General features: G+C 37.1%; 1 protein-coding gene across 1 annotated transcript in view; it reads left to right on the forward strand.

The window, feature by feature from the left end:
- Positions 1–8,868: 8,868 nt before the first annotated feature.
- Positions 8,869–24,827, forward strand: part of LOC100890406 (transient receptor potential cation channel subfamily V member 6-like) — a 28,202-nt gene continuing 12,243 nt past the window's right edge. The window contains exons 1-4 of the mRNA XM_030973423.1: positions 8,869–9,707; positions 21,922–22,174; positions 23,204–23,335; positions 23,778–24,010. Of these exons, the coding sequence (XP_030829283.1) occupies positions 9,375–9,707; positions 21,922–22,174; positions 23,204–23,335; positions 23,778–24,010 (951 nt within the window). The 5' untranslated portion in view covers positions 8,869–9,374. The remainder of the gene's footprint in view (positions 9,708–21,921; positions 22,175–23,203; positions 23,336–23,777; positions 24,011–24,827) is intronic.

A 24,827-nucleotide genomic window follows, 5' to 3' on the forward strand; every position in this document is an offset into this window, starting at 1 on the left:
AATTTCTAAGCCAAATGCAACATGGTGATCTGCCAAGTATATTGTAAGAATGAGAAAAATTAATTTCATAAAATCGACGGATTGATTTTGATTGATAATCGATTGTGCTGTTGACACAGGAAGAGATTTTTTTTTCCTATTTTGAATATATGTGTCTATGATTTGCCTGCTAATTCTTTAATTGTTATGACAGATAGGGGAAGTCCGATTCAAGAATAGATTGCATTCAATAGAAGCAGAACAATTATACAAATCGATCAATAAGAAACTTATGAAATTTTAATGACTTGAAAAATAATGAAAAACCATGAAATCACTAGACAAATTGGCAACATCTTATAAGTTTGTGATGTCAATCCTCACAACTCACCAATCGTTTTGTTTATATTAAATAATGATATAAATTTCCCAGGTTTTTTTCTTCAAAATGGGAGACAAAGATGATCCTCGTAATTTTTGGCCCATATGTATTTTACCTTCCGTTTCCGAAATTCTTGAAAGGCTCGTATATGTAATTAACTTAAATCGTACATGAAAGAAAACGACATAATTTATTATGTGCCGAGCAATCCGGTTCTAGGATTAGCATCTTTATTGAGAAACGTCTTTATTGAGAGTCAACAATAATTGGCTTTATACTGGAGTTGTGTTTATTGACCTGAAAAGGGCTTTTGACACTGTGGGCGTTAATATACTTTTAACTTAACTAGCCAGAATTGGTGTTTCAAAAGATGATTTTGCTATAAATTGAGAGTCATCTATGTAACCGATTAATGTGTACCTTTTATTGATTCTGCTTATGATCAAGTATTTTAAATATAGAGGATGGAAGATTTCAAGGGTCAATACTTGGCCCGAAATCATTTACAATTAATATCGGCGATCCAGTGATAAAAGTAATGTACTTTAAATTGGATATATATAAATATATGCAGATGGCACTGTGATTTATTTTGCTGAAAAAAGAGTTTAATTGATATTGAAAGGAATACGATTCTTGCTCTAGGTAAAATTTACAGTTTGCTATGTCGTAATAAACCGAGCCTTAATGTTGAACAAATAATTGTGTATGCTATTTGAAACCGGTTCTATGATATTTAAATGTAATCATTTCAATGTAAGTATATCAGGCAAACGAATTGCTCAAAGTAAAACAGTTAAATATCTTGTAATGGATCGTTATTCCAAACATGATTAAAGTGAAATATTTATTTTGACAAAATGTGTAGGAAAATAACCACAGAAGTAAGGTTTTTATATAGCTCGCCTTCGGCATTGTATTACTGAAACGAGTTTTGGATTATGCTGATATTGTACATGTATATGATTCAGCAAGCAAGACATACACAGACCGTCTATACAAATATACAAAACAGGACCGGTCGTATTCATTTTAAAAGTCATTCCTTTTAATCAATCACATTAATAATAATGACATTGATCTTAAATGAGAATGGAAATCCCTACAGTCCAGACGTTGTATGCACTTAAATACGACGGTCTACAAATCATTGCATAGTTTGGCTCCTTCTTCTTTAGAGGAGTCTTTCAAATATTGTAATTACTGATACTGTCTGAGATCTCAAGGAAATGCATTGCTAGATATGTTTTGAGTTCGCTAGATTGTCTTCAATTTTACGACTAAAAGTGGAATTGCTATATAATATTTTAAATGAAAATTCACTTTTTATTTATTTATTTTGGACACCAATGAAGACAAGTTTTGCCATGTCAATAAAGTTGAATGGACTGTCCAGCCAGTCACTATATTCTTGATGTTATATGTACTTTTCCATTTGTGATGTATTGTTTTTATAATGTGGGCTTGAATATGAATATCATACCATATCCTCATAGCTTTACCCAGGATATTTTGATAGTGAAATATTTGCACATGCATACAAACACTGAAACAGAGTAAATATTTTTCTGTTAAAATCATGACAAAAATATTTTTAGATAAAATATATCATAAGATTTAATAATTATGAATATGAAATATCATGAAAATAGTCTATATTTGAATTCATGATTATTTTTTTTTGTAAGCTTACATGCATGAAATAACGAGACACTGATGTGATCATGATACTAATTTTCAATCTGTCAAGTACAATGCTTTATGACCGGGATTTATGTAGTCTCAAATCATTCAGATTAATTGAAATGTTATCAATGATCGAGAACAATAAGTTGTATGCGTTTAATGTTACAATGATATTATACATTACCTGCAATTATCAGTATCAAAAGGAATGCAGGAAATAATTGGAATATGCGAACCTGCGAAAAGAAAATAGTTTTTTTGTATTGAGCTTAAAGGGATAGGTTGAGTTCTGTTTTCAGACCGCAAATGCCTTCAAAGTGCATGGTTATTGCTCTTATTGTTATCTATGACATTTCTAGTGCCCTTTTAGAACTTAAAATTGCTATGAAGGTAATTTTTGAACCCAAAATGTGTGGAATTTAGCCAATATACGATCATACCAATTCAGCTCCACTTTAAAGAAAAATACGGTTACCGTTAATTAATTGTTTAATTAAAAATAACAATACATGGGCCGGCTGATTGTGCGTATAGACCAGTTCACGGTTAGCACATTACTGCAATGACCCCGAATATCCACAGATCTTAAAAACATGAAGAGGTCCCACTTTTTACATTTTGAAATAATCACTCCTACAGCGATGGAGGTGCTATATAAATAGCCTTTGTTTCCCCTTTTCAAAGAATACTTCCACCTGTGTATCATGGATGGCACTGAATGTGCATGAATGAATAATGTTACATAATTTTCATGAACACGTATCCTGTATTTCGTCTCCGTGTATTTCAAAATTTGTTCTGCAATGACCTTTATCTGCTCATGCTCAGACTGCAACCGTGAACTGGCTTATTATAACCAACACGAAAATACCAACAAAAAAGCCAACATCAGCATTAGCTAAAATACGACGTAAAAAGGCGCTATTTCGTTTTTTCAACGGTTTTTTTAAATTATCTAATATTTGTAGTGGTACACAAGACTATATTAGAAATCGTTATATTTATGGATATTTCAGCCGTCTCTGAACCGATTTTCTTCAAACAAAGATGATTTTGTCATTTAGATTGTATGTTCTTTCAAATTTGACACTCAGTTTTTCATTATCTCACAAAAGAAAATATTTTGTGTAGCGCACTCTGCAACAGAACTTAACTATCCCTTTAAATGATCACTAGCTATTTTCATAAAGCAAAACACTTTGTAAAGATTTAAGACGATTAAAACACACACTTCTATCTTTGTAATAAATATGTTAGATTTTTCCTTCCGTTCATATTTCATTTTTTCTCTCTTCGTCTCTCTCTCTCTCTCTCTCTTTCTCTCTAACACACACACTCTCTCCCTCCCGAAACATGCCTCTATGACGTATCAGTTTCCCTTCTTTATCTATCTCTATCGCTCTCTCTCTCTCTCCCTCTATCTCTCTCTCTCTCTTTCTTTTGCGGACAATCACTCCAAAAATCTGCACCATCTCCTCGCTGACACATTTAAATTATAAAGGTATGAAAATATACAATACCTATTTTGCAAGAAAATGTATGATTATTCTGGGGTTGAAATTCCCTGAATATCTCTCATAATGAAAAAGATCAATATGAGGTCCCAATGCTCAAACTATCATCGAAATTTGAAGAAAGCAAAATAATGCTGAAAATTCATATATGTTACCAATTTTGAACGTCACGTTTCGATAAACCAACTTCAAAGACAAAAGATTGGAATGAAACTTGCAACGATAAGGAGTACGATATTTCACAATGTTATTAAATGAGAGAATATTCATAAGTACTATTGGTTGTTTGATTTTTTTTAATTTAAATTGCGAATGGTAATTGAGATCGTTAAAAGAGATTTGGCGTTAAACAGATTAAAAAAAATAATTAAGGTATTCTAATAATAAAAATACATGGCATACTTACCATTTGACTTGCTAGTGCATTCATTTCGAATAAATAATTTCCATGCCCATCGACACAGTCAGGCACTTTTTTAGCACTGTTCATTCCCCGAGATGCAAGAATGAAAGTGATGAGGCTCAAAGATGTGGGCTCGTTTTCTATCTGCCAATTTTTAAAAAATATCACGGACAACTAGAGCAGTTTCATACGTGTACGTGTTTACTTCAGCAAGTTCTCACTATTTTATAAAAGGACTCATAAATATTAAATAGCTCCTCCCCCACACACACTCCCCTTTTTCAGTCCGAATTATCATAATATAAACAAAGTGTCACGGAGAACTATAACTTTTTGATGGATGTACGTGTTTATTTTTGCGAGTTCGCTTTATTGTATAACGCGAGTGGCAAGTAAAGATTAGTAGCATAGGCGCCGGAAGTGGGGGGTGGGGGGGGGGGCAAAACGCATTTTGCCCCCCCCCCCAAAAAAAAGGCCCCTTCCCTCCAAAAAAACAAAAAAACACTAAAGGAGTAAAGATGGTTTGTATTTTAAACCCCAAAGAACAGAACAATAATACAAATCTGAATTAAATCACATATAAAATTCCATTCAAAGAAAAGGAAAGTTAACAGAAATTAAATTTCCTAAACATTGCGCATGCCACATATATTTATCAATGGAGGTTTTTTCATAATAGCGATACGCGCATATCGTGGATATATTGTGAGAGAATGGGAAAGCGTGTGTGATTTTTTTGTTATAGGGGTGAGAAGACATGAGCCCCTGAACGCTGGCGTACTGAGTGGGAGGGGGGTATTTCTTATTCGATGCCAGTGATTTACAAATGTTACTGGTATGACATGATTTTCCGGTATTTTTTTTCCGGTAAGTCATACTTTTTTATGCATTCGTTGAAAAATTAGAAATTCCCAAATTTTCTGTCGGGCAAAAAATATGCTTATTTAGAAGGCTTTATGTCATGGTCTGCAAAACGGCTGGGCTCGGGGGCTCGAGCCCCCATAACTTTTTGAAAAAGTATGTTACAAAGAAAAAGAAAGAAAGAGAGAGAGAAAAATAAGTGACATGCCAATGTCACAAATGAGGTATCAAAATATGCTCATCTGACCGTAATTAAATACCTAAAACCCCCGAGCTTCTGGGGGCTCTGCCCCCTTCACCCAACCAAAGGCCCTATGGCGGTCCCCTGGATGCTCATTTGACCGTAATTAAATACCTAAAACCCCAGAGCTTCCGGGGGCTCTGCCCCCTTAACCCCACCAAGGGCCCTAAGGCGGTCCCGTGGATGCTCATCTGACCGTATTTAAATACATAAAACCCCAGAGCTTCCGGGGGTTCTGCCCCCTGGACCCCACCAAGGGCCCTAAGGCGGGCCCCTGGATGCTCATCTGACCATAATTAAATACATAAAATCCCAGAGCTTCCAGAGGCTCTGCCCCCTCGGCCCCACCAAGGGCCCTACGGCGGACCCCTGGATGCACATCCGACCATAATTAAATACAGAAAACCCCTGAGCTTCCGGGGGCTCTGCCCCCTGGGCCCTACCAAGGGCCCTTTGGCGGGCCCAGGATGCTCATCTGACCGTAATTAATTACCTAAAACCCCTGAGCTTCCGGGGGCTCTGCCCCCCTGGACCCTACCAAGGGCCCTAAGGCGGCCCCTGGATGCTCATCTGACCGTAATTAAATACCTAAAACCCCTGAGCCTCCGGGGACTCGTCTCCCTGGACACTCCACCAATTAGTGGCCTGCTAGTGTCACAAATAAGGTATCTAAATATGCTTATCTGACCGTAATTTAATGCCTAAAAACCCTGAGCTTTCGGGGTTTACGCTCTACCTGATCGTTAATACTCCACTTTGAAAAACGTTCCGCGGGGCCTGCATGTAACGTGTAAGAGTGGTGGTGATGCACATTCTGTACCCCCACCCCACGCTTCCAAACGTTTTTGCTCAGTACGTCACTGCCCCTGGAAGGTGAGCCCCCTGGAATGTCCCCCCCCCCCCCCCCAATCCCAAACTGCTTCCGGCGTGCCTGATTAGTAGACAGTTTAAATGTATGCTTGTAAAAAGAGCAAACTGCGAACAAATTCTGTACCCAGTTTCTCTATTTTCTATTAAGGGGCCTACTTTAATAATCAAATCTTCCAAAAAAGTGGCAAAACAGAATTCATGACCTCGACATGATTCGCGAATTCGGCGGCTGAAAGAAGAAAAGTCAAGTAATATTGACAGTGCTACAAAACATAAAACGGCTCGTTAAATCTAATGAAGAAAACGTGAAAGGTGACACAAGATGTTTTAATCTTTCCGACATGAAATTGCCCCTAAAGCTACGCCACTCTCTATACACACCAGACAATCTGTTTTCCCTGATATGGTGTCATAAGAAAAGTAATCATGTTTGGTAATAACGGGCATTTTATAGCCAACTAATCAGGTACCTAGTGTATGAATGGCGTCCATCAGATGGTTTCTATAGGACCAACAAACTACCGCCTGTACTTCCAATCATCATCATATAGGTCATTCAGAGTGATCCTCCAGGGAGCAAGTGGTATTGCGTCAAGGTGCAAAAGCCATGCATTTTCTGATTATTATGGCGTCACTGAATTAGCCTAGCAGAAGATTTCTGCAGTAGGACGACCTCGTTAATAATTGATTGAACAGTGTGTTAAATGGCGAAGTTGCCAAACACAATGCATGTTTCTGTAAATTTCATGTTCAACATGAATTTCCTTTTTTTCCTGGTCTATTCTCCTCTTCCTTTCTTTATATTGTTTTTTTTTGTCATACAAGGGCTGCGTACTTGACACATCTTCATGCTTAATCCCCTTCTCCCTTGTGTTACTATGGCATTCAATTTATTGATGTAATGGTGTATACTTTCTATCATTTGGGTAGTTTATAATATAAACATCTGGAAGAAAATGAATTTGAATTTGAACACTGGCAAAAGTTTTAGAATAGTATTTCCGCATTATAACATGTGTATTGGCATTTTATATCGTCTACGTAAATAAATTACATCGTTGGGTGGAATGCAGGAAATGTCATTGACTCGAAGTTTAATGCCGAAAAGCGGGAGGCCCATCGCTTGTACCAATCAATTTTAAGAGTGGTGTGGTATATAAATGCCATTATAATTATCAGGTAAGCTTCCGCATCGCATCACTTTCAGGTCGAGTCTGAATAACAAGTACCCTTTGACTTTATTTCCTATGACTATACATACTGTATATAGCGTCTCGAATAAGCCTACTTTTGTAAATACATGTAAGATATAGTTTAAGATTATCACAATGCATAATAGTGAGACAGACGGTTAGTGTATTATGACTCGGAAGATGACCCTGTTTCTTTTTTTCTTCCATTTTAATCAATGTATAATTTTTCTTAAATGATCGTAATGTTATTTGATTTTTAAATATCCCGTTTTTCTCTGTATAGGTTCATTTTTAATGTTACGTGATTATTTAACCATTGCCTAAATGTATTGTATGATAGTTTTTGCTTTGTAATTTCCATTCTTTCGATCCCTTTATTTTTTTAAACTTCCTTAAGAATAGGCAAGTTTGATAGTGACTAGTTGTGATATAATAGCGATAGCCATATAATTTATTTCATTTATATTTAATAAAAACGATAAAAATGAAAAAAAAATAATAACAATAACTAGCACTTGGTACGTTCTACATAATTATAGTTAAACTGCATCACAGCGTTTAGGGAGATGTGAGTTGGTCTAGTGGCACGTTCACTTGGTCAGCTCTCCGTCTTCGCCTACAGGCTGGCTCAGACGACCCCAGTTTGAATCTGAGTCACGTCTTTCGGATGGTGACGTTAAAGGTCGGTCCCCAGACGTAAATAATCATATCTGATTGATAATTTTTTTCTTTTTTTCCCCTTTTTTTTTGTTTAAGATATTTTATATTATTTTCTCACAAATCAAATACATATGGTACAAATCATTCTTAACAAAAGTGGTATGTACATTGATATTTGGATTAAACATAAATTGCAATCATAAAAAGAAAACAAAAGTACATTTTCATAAGTATAATCAAGAATATTAAAGTAAACTTGAGATAAATGTATTGTCTATTCTCCCATTCCCTCCCCCGTTAAACATACACCCAACACCTTCAACCACACACTACTGTAAAAACCCAATTACACACACACACACACACACACACGCACACAAACAAAAAAGTTTAATTAAATGAATTCTATTGAATTAAAGATAAAGTTGAGTTCTGGTCATGCGATTGCATTGTGAAAGAAACAGTGTGGAGTCGATTAACAAAGGTTGATCATCCAGCAAATAAGTATTGGTGTGTACTGCAAGCTTCTGGAATTATCAAAATTATAAGAAATTTCGCCCAGTCTTGGTAAAGTTACAAGCACTGTACACAGGAATAGGTATATGGTACAACACAAACATGTGGCATAAAAATTCGTCCCGATTTTATGCTGTTTCATGCCATATTTAGAATATTAAGCCATTGAAGAGCCATGCTTTTCAGGGAATTTTTTTAATCTGATGTTCTTCAACACTTGCATAATAACAATGATGACGCTCACAAATTATTTTTCACCTCTTCCCAGAACTCAACTTTCTCTTTAAACTTAAATTAGATATGTTAAAACGAATGAATGAAAAGGAGGATGGCTATTCTGAGAAGAAATATATTTCAAGACTTTCATGAATGGGTCTGTGATTAAATTTACATTGAAACTACTCTGCATGGCATTTCTAACGTTGCGCACTATAATGGTGAACCAATTACTTTTTTTCTTCATCACCCGCACGAGACATCCCATATGGGCGGGTCGCGTTCCACTCTGACTGATGTCATCGAGGGATGCACGCATCCAAGCCAGCGAATACGTCTCATCTAGATCCCGCGCTTTCGATGTTACATCAAAATGATCAGACGGTCAATCAGGAGTCGGGATGCTTATGGAACCAAGTTTCTACCGGGCATAAAAGTAGTGGGAGAAGGGATACCATCTTAATGAAAGAGTAGCAAACATATGCAGTGGGTGATTTTCTTCGTTGCGGAGAGAGTTCATCAAGGAAATTGCCAGGAATTTACAATTCATGCGATGGGGAACTATATTCGTTAGGTGAAATACGTGAGGTCATCGAGGGCGAGAGAACGCATATTTTCTACTTGACATGTTTTCTTTTTTTTTTACTGAAGCTGATTACTGCTTGACAACTTTATTGGAGACAGAACTGACGAACTGAACTTCTTAGTTTTTTTAACTTCAACATGTGCAGTGTCTTTCTAAGCAAATCTGAAGACGAACCGTCGGAATAAAGAGCGGATCAAACACATATTGTTTAGCTTTTTAAGTGATCATAATTCATTCACAGAAAATTTTTGAAGCACACGAATAATCATGAGCAACAACAATTCCCGGTTTCCATTTTTTCAGCGGCTGAACATACGTATCAATTCCAGCATCGCCAATACCTTCCACGGGGCTCGTGCCGACTCCGTAGCATGGCGTCGCCAGAACTTTGGCCACCAAACCAACCCGATGTACAACCACATCTACTTGGGTGGGATTGGGACCCTGCTGGACCACTACGAGCAAAGGGAGAGCGATGAGGCCTTCCAAAAACTACTGGTCAGGCGGTTCGAGAGGATGTTGTATAACAGGGGCGCTGGGAAGATACTCACGAAGCAGGAGTATGCAAGGTTCTGGAAGACGCTGAGGAATGCCGATTCCGTAAGTTCCCGAATCATTTTGTCTTTATTTCACTTCATTCATTCTCAACATCGTTATTGAGGGGAATTTCTGTTCTCAAGTCAAGGCTTTATACTTAACCTGCACTGTTTCATTATTTGAGTGTTTAATCCGTGCTTGGGGTTTCAAACAAAAATACTATCACATTTTAAATTGCTATGTTCAACCGAGGCTTTAAAAGAAATGATATACCATTACCAAGTAGACTACATCATTTAGATCAACATATATAATGCACAACCTCTGCTCAGAGTTTTTATAAATATTATTAATTCAAAAAGAAATAATGTGGGCCCGAAGGTTTCATGGGGGTTATATACTAGAAAAAAAACAGACGAGATAAATATACCATAGATGATGGTAAATACATTTTCAGCAGGGGGGGGGGGAGCAGCACCATTATAGTGAGCCGAGTAATTTTTTATAGTTTAAAGATGATTCCTTGCGCGGTACAGGCATCCATCATCTGATTTATGTGGATGATTAAAGTAATCATCATCATTATGGTCATTTCCAGTAAACCTCCAGAGTGCAAATGGTGTCGAATCAAGTAGCAAAGCCATGTATGTGTTGATTAATTACTGTGACGTATTATGGGCTCTGGAAACAGGACAGATAATATTGAAGTTAAAAATAATTTGTTCACTTTCTGTAATGCATAATATCATGAAACATCTTCTGAATAGCAGGATGAATCAAAGAATGTATTTCGATGTTTTAAAGAGGAAATTGTGAAAGTTGAATATAAGTTAATTGAACTATAGGATTATTTCGGAAAAAGGAATAATCTGTGTGTTTTTATTTTTTCAAAGCAAAAAATGCCCTATGCGGTGCATGTCGTGGATAAAAACACTTATCGCGTTCCTGTGCCATTACTATTCTCACGAGTGTACTCGAATGGTGCAAGCCTAATCGTCTGACTTGCCTATCAATTAAGACCACTTTTCTACCCTTTAAATGGTCAGCTCTAAGTGGAGTCCAATTAAGAGGCTATACACCGCTCATATCCAAAATGGAGAGGCACCGGTGTGTTCGCTTCGACACAACCGAGTGAGTTTCCTACTTATTGTGATTACCTCAGCAATGCCTTGTTAAACCCAGGACAGGGTTAAAACAAACAGAACCTCTTAGTAATAACTGTCAAGTAATTATTAATGCATTATCCACTGAATTTAGGGGATGTCATGGTCGCTATTATAGTAATGAAGAAATATAAAGTGCATGAGAGGTTGGCAGTGGCGTAATGAGCAAAAACTGGGGGGGGGGGGGGGGAGGCAGAACAAAATCCGCATCATCAACTTCACTCTTACATGTTATACATGCAGGCCTCGCGGAACATTTTTTCAAAGTGGGGGGGGGGGGGGCTAAAGTATTTACGATCAGGTAGATCAAAGCGAGCGAATCAAGTGGAGCGTAATTTGGCGTGGGGTCCATGGGCAAAGCTCAGGTAGGGGGTCAAGTGGCGGACCCCCATTAAGCTCAGGGGTTTTAGGCATTTAATCACGGTCATATGAGTATTTGGGCCCGCCTTAGGGCCCATGGTGGGGTACAGGGGGCAGAGCCCCCGGAAGCCCAGGGAAAAATCAAGTCATTTCAGCATCATTTGTAAATCACTGGTATCGAATTAGAAATAAACCACGTTAGCATTGTGTTTTTTTTTGTTGGGGGAGGGGTAGGAGCCCCTAAAAGTACGCCAGTAGAGGTTGCAGCAATGCCAAATACCCACAAGGTCATAATTACAAAACTAAAACATTCCGAAATACACTGCTGTTCATATCTTTTCAAAACTTTTCTGATCAATAAAGACTGATAAAGTTCTGGGAAGATGTTAACGATATTTTTGTTATCAAGAAAAAATCATATTGTCACAATTATTTCATGAAATGAGGTAAGAAAAATTATTCACATTTTATGGGCAACAGTCTAAGACAATTTTTTCTTCTTCTACTTTGTAAAATGTTAATAGCAAAATCGACCGCATTAGAAGTATCATTTGTAAAGGAATTAGACGATAAATCATTTTTTGCCAGATACAAATATTTGAATGACATCGTTTGTCCTCTTCCCTCTTTTGCATGAAGATCCACTTAGGACTATAAATTCCAACGGGATAGCACTTATTGCTAATGTCGATTTTTTTTTTCTTTCTTCTTCCCCACATACAATCGGGTCAGTCTGGTACCTAACTAACGGTGCATTCTCGTAAAACTAATATATAAGATACCAATTAATGTGATTCGTCTGTTGCCTGAAGCTCCACTGCCAAATATATACAATAATTCGATCCCGATAGAGTAATCCTGTATAATTGTGGACAGAGTGAGTGAGAGATTTACATTTTATTGTAAAAATGTTTTCACATCTGGGTTAGATCAATCTCACAGAATGAAGAAAACTTAGTGGAAACAAGCCAATTCATATGTCGTTTTCAATGATTCACGTATTTTCGTTCATTCAATTTCGTAGCGACGACGATTCATTTGCTGAATACAAATTGAGCTTCCGGATAGAGCTCGTTTTCCTTTTCTCCCATCACACAGATGTCTCCTGTCTGTCTCTGTCAGTCTCTCTCTATCTGGCATGGCATACACTCTTACCTTTTCACTGCATCTCTCTGTCTCTGTCTCTGTCTCTCTCTTTCTCTCTCTCTCTCTATCTCTCTATTTCTCTCTCCCTTTCTCTCTCTCTCTCTCTATTTCTCTCATTCTCTCTCTCTCTTGTTTTCCAGTATCTATAATATTCTAGTTCACTCTTAATTTATCTCATTTCATCTTTTTATATAATTCTGTCTTACTAGTTCCATCCCTCTCTCTCTCTCTCTCTCTTCCCTCCCCCTTTCCCATCTCCCTCATCTTTCTCTCTTTCTCTCTCTCTCTCTCTCTCTCTCATGATTGTAAGAGCCCAGATACTCTTCAATATGTAAAACATCTTCTTAAATTTTGCGTTAATTCAAAAAGGTCAAATCTTACCCTGCTATAGCATTGCAAGTGGAGAGCTCTGTAAACACTTTTAAGTCAAGTGAACAGGTATATACGATTACGTTTAGATCTAGTGATTAGAAGTGAAGTAACATTCTTTTTTACGTTTTGACATCGAATCCTCACTAAATTCGTAAATCGGAGAGATTTGCAATTAAAATCCATGTTATTCTTTTTGTTTAAAAATCTAATATGTACGAAATATAAAAAGCGGAATGTCGCCTTAAGAAAAAGATTACAAGCTCAGCGCTTTAGTCATAAAACAAAATTAAATATGGGGAAAGCAACATAAATGTGTTGGGTCCATTTCGAGTATTACGTCTCAGATCGATCATCCGATCAGCCTTTCATTTATTCATCAATTCACTTATTCATGAAACAAAAAGTATTGATTGTCATGATAAGCTAGGCATTGTTTAACATACATCATTTTGTTCTTTCTCCCATCCATCATGAACGTCCATTTGATCCCTCATGTATTTGTGTAAGCTTTGCCGTGCTTGTATATATTATAATGAGCATTGGATTTCCCTCCGTACACTTACATCATGGTTTACATGAAGTTTGGGTGAGTGTTCGACCAATTGTGGTCATTTTAACCTACTCAAAGGCAATAGAGATGCCATGTTCAAGTAGACCTATCTCTTGAAGAGATGTACTCGCATGCTGCCTGATCTATCTTGGGCAAACTGAAGGTATACATTACATACTATTCGGTTGGTACGATTGTTGATGTGAGGGCTTTTAAATCGACAGTAGTTTATCCATTTAAGCATAATCTATAGAACACAATATAATTTATTTCTCTTATCGGATATGATATAAGACTTTGTTCAAAGGAAAGCAAAGACTTATGCGATACAATTGGTATTGGTAATTGGTAATTCTAATATTTAGCAACGAATTGGAATATCAGTAAAAGCTCAATAGATTAACTCTTCGGAAATTTCGAGTTTCCGTCCTGCATATTGCTCCGGTTGTCTCATTTTCGCTCGCTGGAACATTGCCAGCACAAACCACGGACATGGGTCCCACTTTTAACAAAAAATTCCATTAAAAATGGGTCCGTTTTTTCAAAATTTCCAAAATTTGCAGAATTTCTGGTGTTTGCCATGCAAACACCCCCCAAAACACTTAAACGATGTGAAAAATGGGTCTGTTTTCGAGAAAAATTACCCCTAATAATGGGTAGGGGTTTCGAGGCTTGAGCGGCACATCCCCGTCCTAACCAAATCTGAGTATTCTCCCCCCCCCCCCCCGCATTAGATGATGAAGTTTACTCGAATAATGGGAAAGCATGTAACCCTTTTACTTGGAGTGTCGCATGTGATTTTGATGCTGTTCTTTACAACCTAATTTCTTATCAACAGTGTGCCTACGGTCCGTTTATGTGTACGGCTAGACTTGAGATCTTTAAAGGTACAGGACGACCTAACAGAAAATTGGAATATGTAGAAATTGAAGTAAAACAAAGTAAACAATAATGTCATGTATGTAATGTTGAATGACGATTTACAAAACAATGGACACAGAGCTCTAGAAACCTTGGGTTTGAAAGGTTAAAACATTATCTCTTAAAACAAAGCCGATAAATAATAACATTCGGTATAATCATCTTCAGGGATACCTAACTCATGACGGATTAATCATTACGTTGTCATCTTTATAACCAAGAATACACTTGAATTTGGATAACTAGGTAAATAGAGCCGGTAACGAATGCTTTGGCGCACTAGGATATTAATGCTTTGTGTGAAACATGTATTTCAAGGTATTTTAACAAAATACATCTTCCTAAATTATGAGTAATGTCGAACACCTTGCAACCTGCAATCCTCAAACATGAGCATGATCAGGTAACCATGCATTATCACTTTAGATAAAAATCATAAACATAAATGGTTATTGACACCAAGGGATTTACTACTCCTAAGAGTTGATCAACGTTATCCTGTTAAAAGATGTTTTAATAAATAAATAAATAAATACTATGTCTTTATTTACATTTTGAGAAAGTGATGCGTGTATGTCTTTGTGTTTTTTATTGTTTTTTTTTAATAAAATCATGTCAGTAGGTGAGGGAAATGATAAATGAAAACTGACAAGTAAATGTCCAAAGACACGATAAAGTCTCTCATCTCTAACACCAGTTGACAGGAGACTGATTGCGAGTACCTGGGTTTCCATTCGGGAGCACTTATCTAATGCATCGCCTTTCGCCAACACCAAGTTTAGGCCTAACCCATTTATAAAATACGTGAGCGACTCGTGTCGGCAATCTAATACCGACTTTATAGGTTCCGTTGAAGGGAAGTAGCGATCTTCAGAGGGAGGCTGTGGTAGTTTATTGAATTCATGATAGACAATGAAACAATTAACACAAAACATAGTAATATCATTGAGCCTTGTGACCCGTTTAAGTCAATTGTCAGAATATATCTTTATTCACGTGAAGACAAAATATAGAATGGACATATGCAAATGCCTATATTTTGAAAAATCAAAGTGTAATACAAAAATCTAGATAGCAATTTTGTCTACATTATTTTACATTGCGATTAACATAAGATTGAAGGCGGTTTCGCATGTAATGAGTCAGAGCCATCAAAGTATGGGGTTTGACTAACTTGGTTTCACTTGGTTACAAGATGACTTTTATTCTTTTATTTTGTGCTTGCCCATCAAAGTAGAATTCGCAATATTGTGCCCAACTCTAACCGGGTTGGCCAAATTCAACTCAGTAATAGCTCTGTAATGAGTACTAAGTTATCTAGCAAGCGGTGAATAAAGAACGTATGACTTTCTCAAGAGTAAAACATCTCTTTTCTTCACTCTGAAATGCAATTAACACTCGTGACTGACTGACCAAAGTTTAATCATGCATCCATAACCTTATATAGTTTAGGGAAAATCATATTATTCTTATTTACTAGAGATCTATTTTGATTCATACATCACTATTTGTAGTTCTTTGTTATCTTTTAATAGACAAAGCACTCAAGAATTTTTTATTTGCAATGCATATATTTTTAAACAAGAAAATTTTGCTATCGTGTTTCATATAAAGTTGGAATATTGAATGAAGCCCAGTACATTCACATGTACATGTAGAGCGAGAGAGAGAGAGAGAGAGAGAGAGAGGAGGAAGAGGAGGGGAGGGGATGGGGTGTGTGTGAGAGAGAGAGAGAGAGAGAGAGAGAGAGGTGGAAGAGGAGGGGAGGGGATGGGGTGTGTGTGAGAGAGAGAGAGAGAGAGAGAGAGATAAAGAGAGAGAGAGAGAGAGAGAGAGAGAGAGAGAGAGAGAGAGAGATAAAGAGAGAGAGCGAGAGAAAGAGAGAGAGAGAGAGAGAGAATCTTCTCGTTTACCTATTTTCAATTTAAGTTACTAATTAGTGAGAAAATAGGTGATGTGAAAAAGAAGATAGCGACATCAAATCAAAAATTATCTGTATAAGAAATTTACGACATGGTTCCTTTTCATTTTGCGTGATTAAATTTCTTAATGGAGCAATTTCCGCGTCATGATAGTAAACTTTAACATCATCCACTTAATTGGGTTTTTTATGAGGAGCAATGTCCGTATGATTGGATGCATAATATGGCGGAAGAGATTATGTGAACCAATGAACCAGAACCTGTAAAACTAATCTCATTGTTTATAGTATACAGAATTAAAAACTGCATCAAAAACTTTGAACAGTACCCCTCTTTCCATAAGGGAAATTACCTGTCTTGCCACCTTCAAAAGATCCCTCAAAACTCACCCTTTTCCCCAATGATCTATGTGATATACTTTCGGTACCGTACATTTTTGTCCTCTTTTCATATATTTGTATTTGTAAGCGCTAAGGTACTAGCGCTCCTAAATATTCGATATTATTATTATTATTATTATTATTATTACCTATCTAAAACTGTCATCATACGCGGTCAATGCGATTGTCTCAATCATGCTCATTTCTCTTCAAAAACTGAACCAATCGTGTTGTGACCTGTAGATCCTTGGATCACGAGAAATGGGCATTGTCTTATTATGTATCCTTCCGTATCTGAATTATTTACTGTATACTCTATGTTAAAATAATAAGGGAGTTTACAGATACAATCTGCACATAGGCAGATAAAGGTAATTTCTACCAAAAAGGTAAAACCCACAAAGATGAATACTGGATATGCGCTCATAAAAGTTATGTAACATTATTAATTTATGCACCAACGGTACATTCTATGATACGCAGGTGGAAGTATTCTTTTCAAGAGGGCAAACAAAAGGTATTCATGAAGCACATCTAGGACTTTGGCAGTTATTATTCTAATATGCTCAAAGTGGAACTTCTCCATGTGTAAAAGATCTGTGGATATTTGGGGTCATTTGTACCATGTGCTATCTGTAAACTCCCTTATTGTTACATATATCATGTATATATACATTGTGTTTCATATTGTACTGTTGAGAAGGAAATAAATGTTAATAAATACAATACAATACAATGTAGGGGTCATCATTAAAATAACTGGCAAAATTATACAAGCATCGCATGATGAATTGGGGGGGGGGGTATTACAATGGTGTCCATAAAAAAACATTATTATATAATCAATTACATTCTTTAAATGTTGACTTACATGTTTACATAGGATTTATGATAAATTTCATAAAAACCTACGCCCAGTATTACTATAATCATAAAATTCGGCATGGCATTGCTCCTCGTAAATCCTGTCATCTACTCTAATTTAGGGTTATTTTGGTGATGTAGTTTTGATGACACTGACGTCCCAACGAGATAATAATTAACTTTCATCACTCACTCATCAACCAGCGGACCCTCTAGGGAGGAAGTCTTTTTATTTATTTATGTTCAAGGCAGTGTAACAAAATTCATCTTCATAACGATGAGTAATGTCGAACACGTTGTGACCTGAAACCCTCTAATATTCATAAGGTCAGGTCGAGGGTTCAAGATGGGGTGGTTTAGAATAATTTGTGTATTTAGCGGTTAGTCTTACAAGACTATCCCTAAATTTACTTTTAATTGATGAAGTAGTGGAGCATGTCTAGATGTATTATATTTATCTACACATTTAACCGTGATGATTTTATTTCAAAATGTAAAGATTTGATCTTGCAACGATTTGCACGATGTGAAATATGTGTGCGTCTGTATGTATACATGCATAATAAGGTTTCTGCTTTTAATACGATGAAACAAACAATCGATATGTTTAAGCTTTAAAATACCTCTCTGCCAAAAGTGGAAGAATTGAAGCGATTGCAAAAAGAGGAACCATTCTCACTAACATTTTATAAGCAGCAGATGTTCACAATTTTTCTTTAATATTTTCAAAAATTTATTTTTAACCTTTTCAAATGCATGCATATTACAACCGTAGAAGAAAACGTTCTAACCAGAATATCACTGTTCAGGAGGGGAATATTTTTCACTTTTTCGAAATAGCCTGAAGGATCCTCAATTATAAAAATGTCGGGTACACGATCAATTAGTACATTACATCAAGTTTACATTTGAAATACAAACATCATTTTGAACAATATTGACATATCCCTTGCGCTCCTCATAATTATTATCAAAAAGACCAATTCCATGGGGAGGAGTTTGTCTATTACTTATGCATAAATTCTGTCGCTCTGGCTGCCCACAAATCAGTAGGGAGGAATTTGATATATGAACGATGAAATTTCGTGTGGTCATTTGTATCAGTCACCGACCTGCACTTTTTGAGCGTTAATTAGAAACTGTATGAAGACGGCTCACTTAAACCTCATTTCACTAAACTTACAGAAAGCCTTTAAATATTTATAGTAGATCTTCTCATGCTCAAACCTAAGCCATGGTGGAAGAATTCATTTGTTACCAAGCTATTTCAAGCACGAGATGTGTGCTATTTCTCACTTTTATCCTTCACTATTTTCATTGAAAAAAGTATGCCTGAGCCCTTCATTTTCTAAAATCATTGACGGTCACAGGATTTGATGTTCTGTTTCAAAGGAAACTATTAAAATCGTACCCCTTATGTAATGTAAAAAGTTTTATCCAGTGGCTGGAATCCCCTGTTGTAATCGCTTACTAAAGAGTACATGATTTTTCACCCCGAGCTTTACAAAGGCAATTGTCATTAGCTCCACCCCAAATTTAAACATAAATTATCTTGGTGCCGTCGATGCTTTTAGGCATACAATCAGGTGATTAAAAGTGCATCTGACTCTCAAAGCGTTCTGGGTTTTTTTAAGAATATTGTTTTTATGCCATACATGAAACGTAATCTGTTAAAAATACATTGTCAACGAGGGTTTTGCCATGCAAGCTTCATGGTTTAGGCAATAGCCTATGACAGTGAACTTGTTTGGTAAACAAGCACCGTACATGTTAAGTAACGCAGCGTGCAATTTTACACTCCGATGAGAATTAAGCTATGGTCTATGAGAACAGATCATTTGCTAATTCAGCAATTTACTATCATCAGAGTAGCCTGCATCTATACAACATAATGAATTGAACTTTGCCGTCTAGGTGAAAGTCCAGTATTTAAGTTAGTTTAATGGGTAAAGAGAAGTCAGGGGAGAGAGAATGCTGTTCACCCTTCTTCGTTGTGTCTCAATCACTTATGTTAAGATTCAAGTATAATTTGGTGATGGGGGGGGGGGGGGACTTACGACATACTCTCATTTGAAAAAATAGAAAATAATGTCGGTTAAATCAATATCAATCTTTATTCAATGATTGTGTATAGTTTTGATTGATCGAATTTGATGTGCAAGGAATGAGGATTCCAACTTTTAATTATTGTTTTCCTCCGGGGCAGACGGATAAGTATGCACTCAAATAGAACCTCAATCAGTCAAAAGGATACTGCCATTTTTATCACCCTTTCAGTTTAAAAAGTTCACAATTTCCCTAATACACAAGCCGCATGATTAAACATAGGCCTACTCAATATTCGTTAACCACTTGAAGTACCTTTCATGAGACTAATAAACGCAAGCTGTAGATTGAAGTAACTAGATAACTATGGTTGGCTTTTCCCTTTTTCTCATCCACCTGTATCACTTTCAAAATCGATTGACGCAAAGATTCGATGTCATTTATCTAGGCTTCCCGCTCTCTGAATATGGTTGGATGTCGTCGTTATACACCTTCAGCTTATGCCTTTAACCCTCTGTCTTTCCATCTCTAAATTTGTCCATGTATGTATCTGTCTGTCTGTCTTCCCTTCCCTCCTCTCGTTCTCTTTCTGCTTCCCCATCCATCTTTATACACAGTTCAATCTTATCCCTCGATTATGCTCTCCGCCATTCTCTATCTCTTTCTCATACACGCAAACCTCCATTTCTCCCTGAATGTTTCTCGTTATCATACATTAACGTATTCCTTTCGCATAGTTTTTTTTTACATATCCTATGTCTTTCTTTTCTTTCTTTGTTCTTTGTTTCTTTTCCCGTATGACCGTACTAGAGCCTTTATTATTTATTTATCTAACTACACTATCTTTTAATCAGTCAATCAATCAATCAATCAATCAATCAATTCATACACCAAACTGTCTATATCGTTCAAGCCTTCAACCTGTGAAAGCAGGCATTTCTAATTTTAGGATTTTAGAGGTACAGGCCAAGTATGCAGAAATTGGAAACTTGTGTCGAGAAAGAAAATTGGAATTGCTGATGGCTAGAGCTTAAGGGACAGACGTGTACTGCATACCAATTTCCCGGGGAGAGATGTATTCATCTTCATTCACGTCTGAGCCAAATTATTGTCGTATATCCTTTTCGTACTCAGGCTTTGCCCGTCTTACTTACTATCAGTTTTTAAAATGAAAGAATTTGACTATGATTTGTTATAATCATGTTAGTATTATTCACATGCTAAAAACCCAACAACTTCACCTTTTTGGCGATCGTCTTTGTCCGACATCGAAAATTTCTTTACAGAATTAACCATTCATGGAATTTTTTATACAATTTAATTAAGATACGTGATGTGGTAAATGTTTTTAGGAATTTTATTTGAAAAGGGGTATTTTTATTCATCTCTATTTGTGATACAATTTCTTTAAAAGTTATGAATTCATCGATTAAGATTTCCCATATTTTGCCTGCTCTGAGTTAATTAATCTTTGTTTGTTTGCTTATTTGTTTCATTTTTGTGAGTTTCCTCTCGCGGTTGCTTTTGTATTTTCTAAACATGTATAACGAAAAGACTTTTTTTGTGTGACTTAAATCATCCCTGGGTATGTAACTCTGCCATGCTAGTGAATTAGTTAGAGTACTCACTTTATGATTCTTACATTTATTGATATCAACCAATAATTTCCAGTCCCTCTAATTTATTCTAGCGCCGGAGTGTATAGTCGCTTCATTATAAGCATGACTAGAGGTTCTTTTTAGGACTTCAATTAAGTTTGTGTTTTTAGCATGTTTTTACAATCGATGATTCACAGGGGTACGGGCACATTTGAAGAAAAAAGGGTTTTGACAATAATCATCTTCTGCATATGTTCATGCCCTTGTTATAGGGTAAACTGCCGTCTACATTAATGTATTTTCTGTATTAATTTTGTCAGCAGAAACTTTTTGTATCCGAATGAAATGTGTACAAAATCTAGAATCAACAAGCAATTTGTATCATGAAAGCATGAAATATCGTAGGCCTATACTTAAAAATGTCTTTGAACTTCCCTGTGATGTTTCCTCTCTTTACTCCCTCTTTCTCTCTCTCTCTCTCTCTCTCTGTCACCCTCTCTGTGTCCCTCTACTCGCTACCTATCACACACATCGCCCCCTTTCTATCTCTCCCTTTCTCTCTCTTTCTCTCTCTCCCTCTCTCCCTCTCTCTCTCTCTCTTTCTCTCTTTATCTCTCCCCTTTCCATTCTATCGCTCTCTTAAATATACATCCACACAAACTACAGCCTATACACCTACTTCCCTCTCCCCCTTCCCCCTCCCCCTCTCTCTCTCTCTCTCTCTCTCTCTCTTTCTTTCTCTCTCTTTCTCTCTCTCTGTGACCCTCTCTCTTTATCTACATAATTATCTATCCTTCCCTCTCTCACCCACTCACTCACAATTTCTCTTCCTTTCTCTGTTTTTTCCTTCACCCCACTCGTTTTCTCTTTTCCACCGTAAATTTTCGGTTTCCATCGTTTACAGCATCATTATTCTTAATTCTCACCGTCGGCTTCTTCTTCATCATCCTTGCAGGTTGACTCGGGTCGGATGCGGGATAAGGATCTCGTTCGGGAAGTCGACCGGTGGTTCGCATCGGAGTTCCAGGACTGCGTTTACGAGGAGCACGAGGTGTGCTGGGACGTCAGACAACGGGGCGAGGTCGGGGAAAACATTTTCCATCTCTGCTATCTCAACAATACTGAGGTCCACCAAGCCATTGCTGAACATCTACTCACCCTCTACCCTAAGCTCGCTCTTGATATCTATGAGGGTTTCGAATACTACGGTATCTAAATTAGCCTCAAGTTCATACACTTTAATTCAAACATAGTAGTAGATATGACTAGATCAAATGACCATGACACTGGTATTCAATGGACCTTCAGGCACTTCTAAAAGAATTCATTATTTGATGCTATGGAAATTATAGCAAGGTCGAGTCAAGAATGGTCTATTTTTTCTTCTATTTTTTTGCTTCGTAACAACACCTTCTGACTAACTTAAAACATGTTCATTCTTTGAAATTGTCCGCCTTATTTTTTTGCATCAGTTATTAATGTTTTAGCTTATAATCGTATAAAAGCTCTTGATACAATCAAATGGAATCGATGCAAGCTCTCGACCGTTTATTCCATCTCGCACTCCCAGCCATGATAAGCGAAATGGGCCCGATATGCGACCTACTTTGATAACATTGAATTTGTCTAGGTCATCAATAAATAATTTTGATCAGGAGGCAGACCCCTAAACCACTTCCATTCCCTCGTTGATGTTTCTCGATGAGTAGTTGAGTACCACATGATTCAAGCCGTTGATAAATCATTATGTTCTCGTATCTGCAAATGACATTATTTGAATCTAATGACACCCTAATAATCTTGTGTCTACATTCTATAAATACATATGTAATAATGTCATTTGGTAGTAGTAGTAAAGTGTCAAGTCAAGAAGCAATTTCACTTTCTGATGCTGAAGAGCATTACACTGATGACATGGAGTGTCTGTTGGTCTGTTGATAGGGGTCCTGCAAGAACCTTGACTTGTGCATTGGGCTATTCATACACATTTATAATCTGAGGACATTCATTATCCTAATAGATGAGTGCGGGAACAAGATTCCAGCTTCATCATTTTAGAAGACCGATCAAGGAGATATCAAATGATTGCAATTATAGAAACATGAGGCATCTTATGCAAATATTTTTCGCCATGATACGTAAACAGAGGACGGTTTGATGAAGGGGAGGGGGTTATTTTGGTACTATATCCATAACATTTCGGTCTGGTAACTGTATTATTTTTATTTCACCACCAGGTGAATCTTGTCTCCACATCGCAATCGTTAACCACGACCTCCATTCTGCAAAGTTGCTGTGTAATTGCGGAGCTAAGCTCAACCAGAGGGCTACTGGCAGGTTCTTCCGACCATCAAAGAACCTAACAGATGGTAGGCCTACTAATAGTTTATTTTTGCCTTCATCGACATGTTTTTCTTTTGTGCCAAGCTGCCTTTGTGCCTCGTATAGGATCTAGGCCTGAACATAGCTAGATAAATGGTATGCATGCTAATTAGAATTATGATGACGGTTGTGACACTACTTGTCTGATACTTGGGACTTTTAGATTTGCACGACGAGAACGTGGACTGCTAGGTGTGACATCCTTTTAGTGCCCGGCAGTGCCTTAAAAGGACGTCACATTTCCTTAGAAAGGAGGTCACATGTTGCAGTCCACGTTCTCGTCGTGCAAATCTAAAAGTCCCTAGTGATGAGTCTTCGCGTCATAACACCAAATCTAACATTCGTAAATTTAGAAGTTCATTAACTATCTACTTTGAACGTTCTGTTTCATATCGCAGAACTAAGTCTTTTATTATTTTGCACCCATAGGTGTGACTGACAAGGATGAAGAAATAGACTGTCGAGGTCAAGCCTACTTTGGGGAGTTCCCCCTGGCCTTTGCCGCCAGCCTAGGTGACAAGGCCATCTATGACTTCCTGATAGAGGAAAGTGTCCGTGTGGATCGAAAACGTGAAATGGCCGTGAGAGGCAGAGTGAACCCAGACGATCAAGACTCATATGGCAACACTGTCCTGCACATGGTGGTCATCAACAACCAAAAGGTACTCGTGCATCCTAGGATACCAAAGTAACAATTCCATTACAGAGGCGTTACTTTAGGGTGTGTCAGACGAAATTTGCCAACAGGTTTCCAGGATATTTATAAAATGCTAACAAAAATGCCTAACAGGTGAAGGCAAACTTGACGATTTAAAGCTTTGTCGACAAAGAACAATCATGGATTGCCGATAGAAAATTTAAATGAAGGAGGGGTGAGTGCTACTATATAAAAACATATCAATCCCGATATCGGGTACAAACGCATGACATTAATATATCCTTCATGTATCGCCAAAAGTCCATATTCAAAGTATGCTCTTTTCCCTATGCCTCATTCTTCCTAAATTAGTATAGTTATAGAAATAGTTATAGTATAGACAAAATTAGGTAACGTTTCGTTGTATTTATCATCAGGGCAACAAAAATTGCCGCGTAGTGCTTGTGACTTTGTGGCCATGGAACTATCTAATCTATCTATCTAAGTATCTTCTCCCGGTTCGGAGGTTGATTGCAACATCTCTCCATTTCACTCTATCTTCTGCCATTCTGGTGCACTCTTGAAGTTTTAGTCCACTCCAGTTCTTGACATTCTCTTCCCAGTTGATTCTGGGTCTCCCTCTAGGTCTACTTCCTTCCACTCTTCCTTCCAATACATCCTTTAAGAGGCTTTCGTGCCTTTTAACATGACCAAAGTATTTGATTTTTCTCTCCTTAACTAATCCTACTAGTGCAATTTGTTTACGCCCTACCATGTGCAATATCTCTTTGTTGGTTTTCATTCGTTTCCAGGATATTTTCATCATTCTTCTGTAGATCCAC

Source organism: Strongylocentrotus purpuratus, unplaced genomic scaffold (genome assembly GCF_000002235.5).
Source record: "Strongylocentrotus purpuratus isolate Spur 01 unplaced genomic scaffold, Spur_5.0 spur5_scaffold_6, whole genome shotgun sequence".
Taxonomy (NCBI): domain Eukaryota; kingdom Metazoa; phylum Echinodermata; class Echinoidea; order Camarodonta; family Strongylocentrotidae; genus Strongylocentrotus; species Strongylocentrotus purpuratus.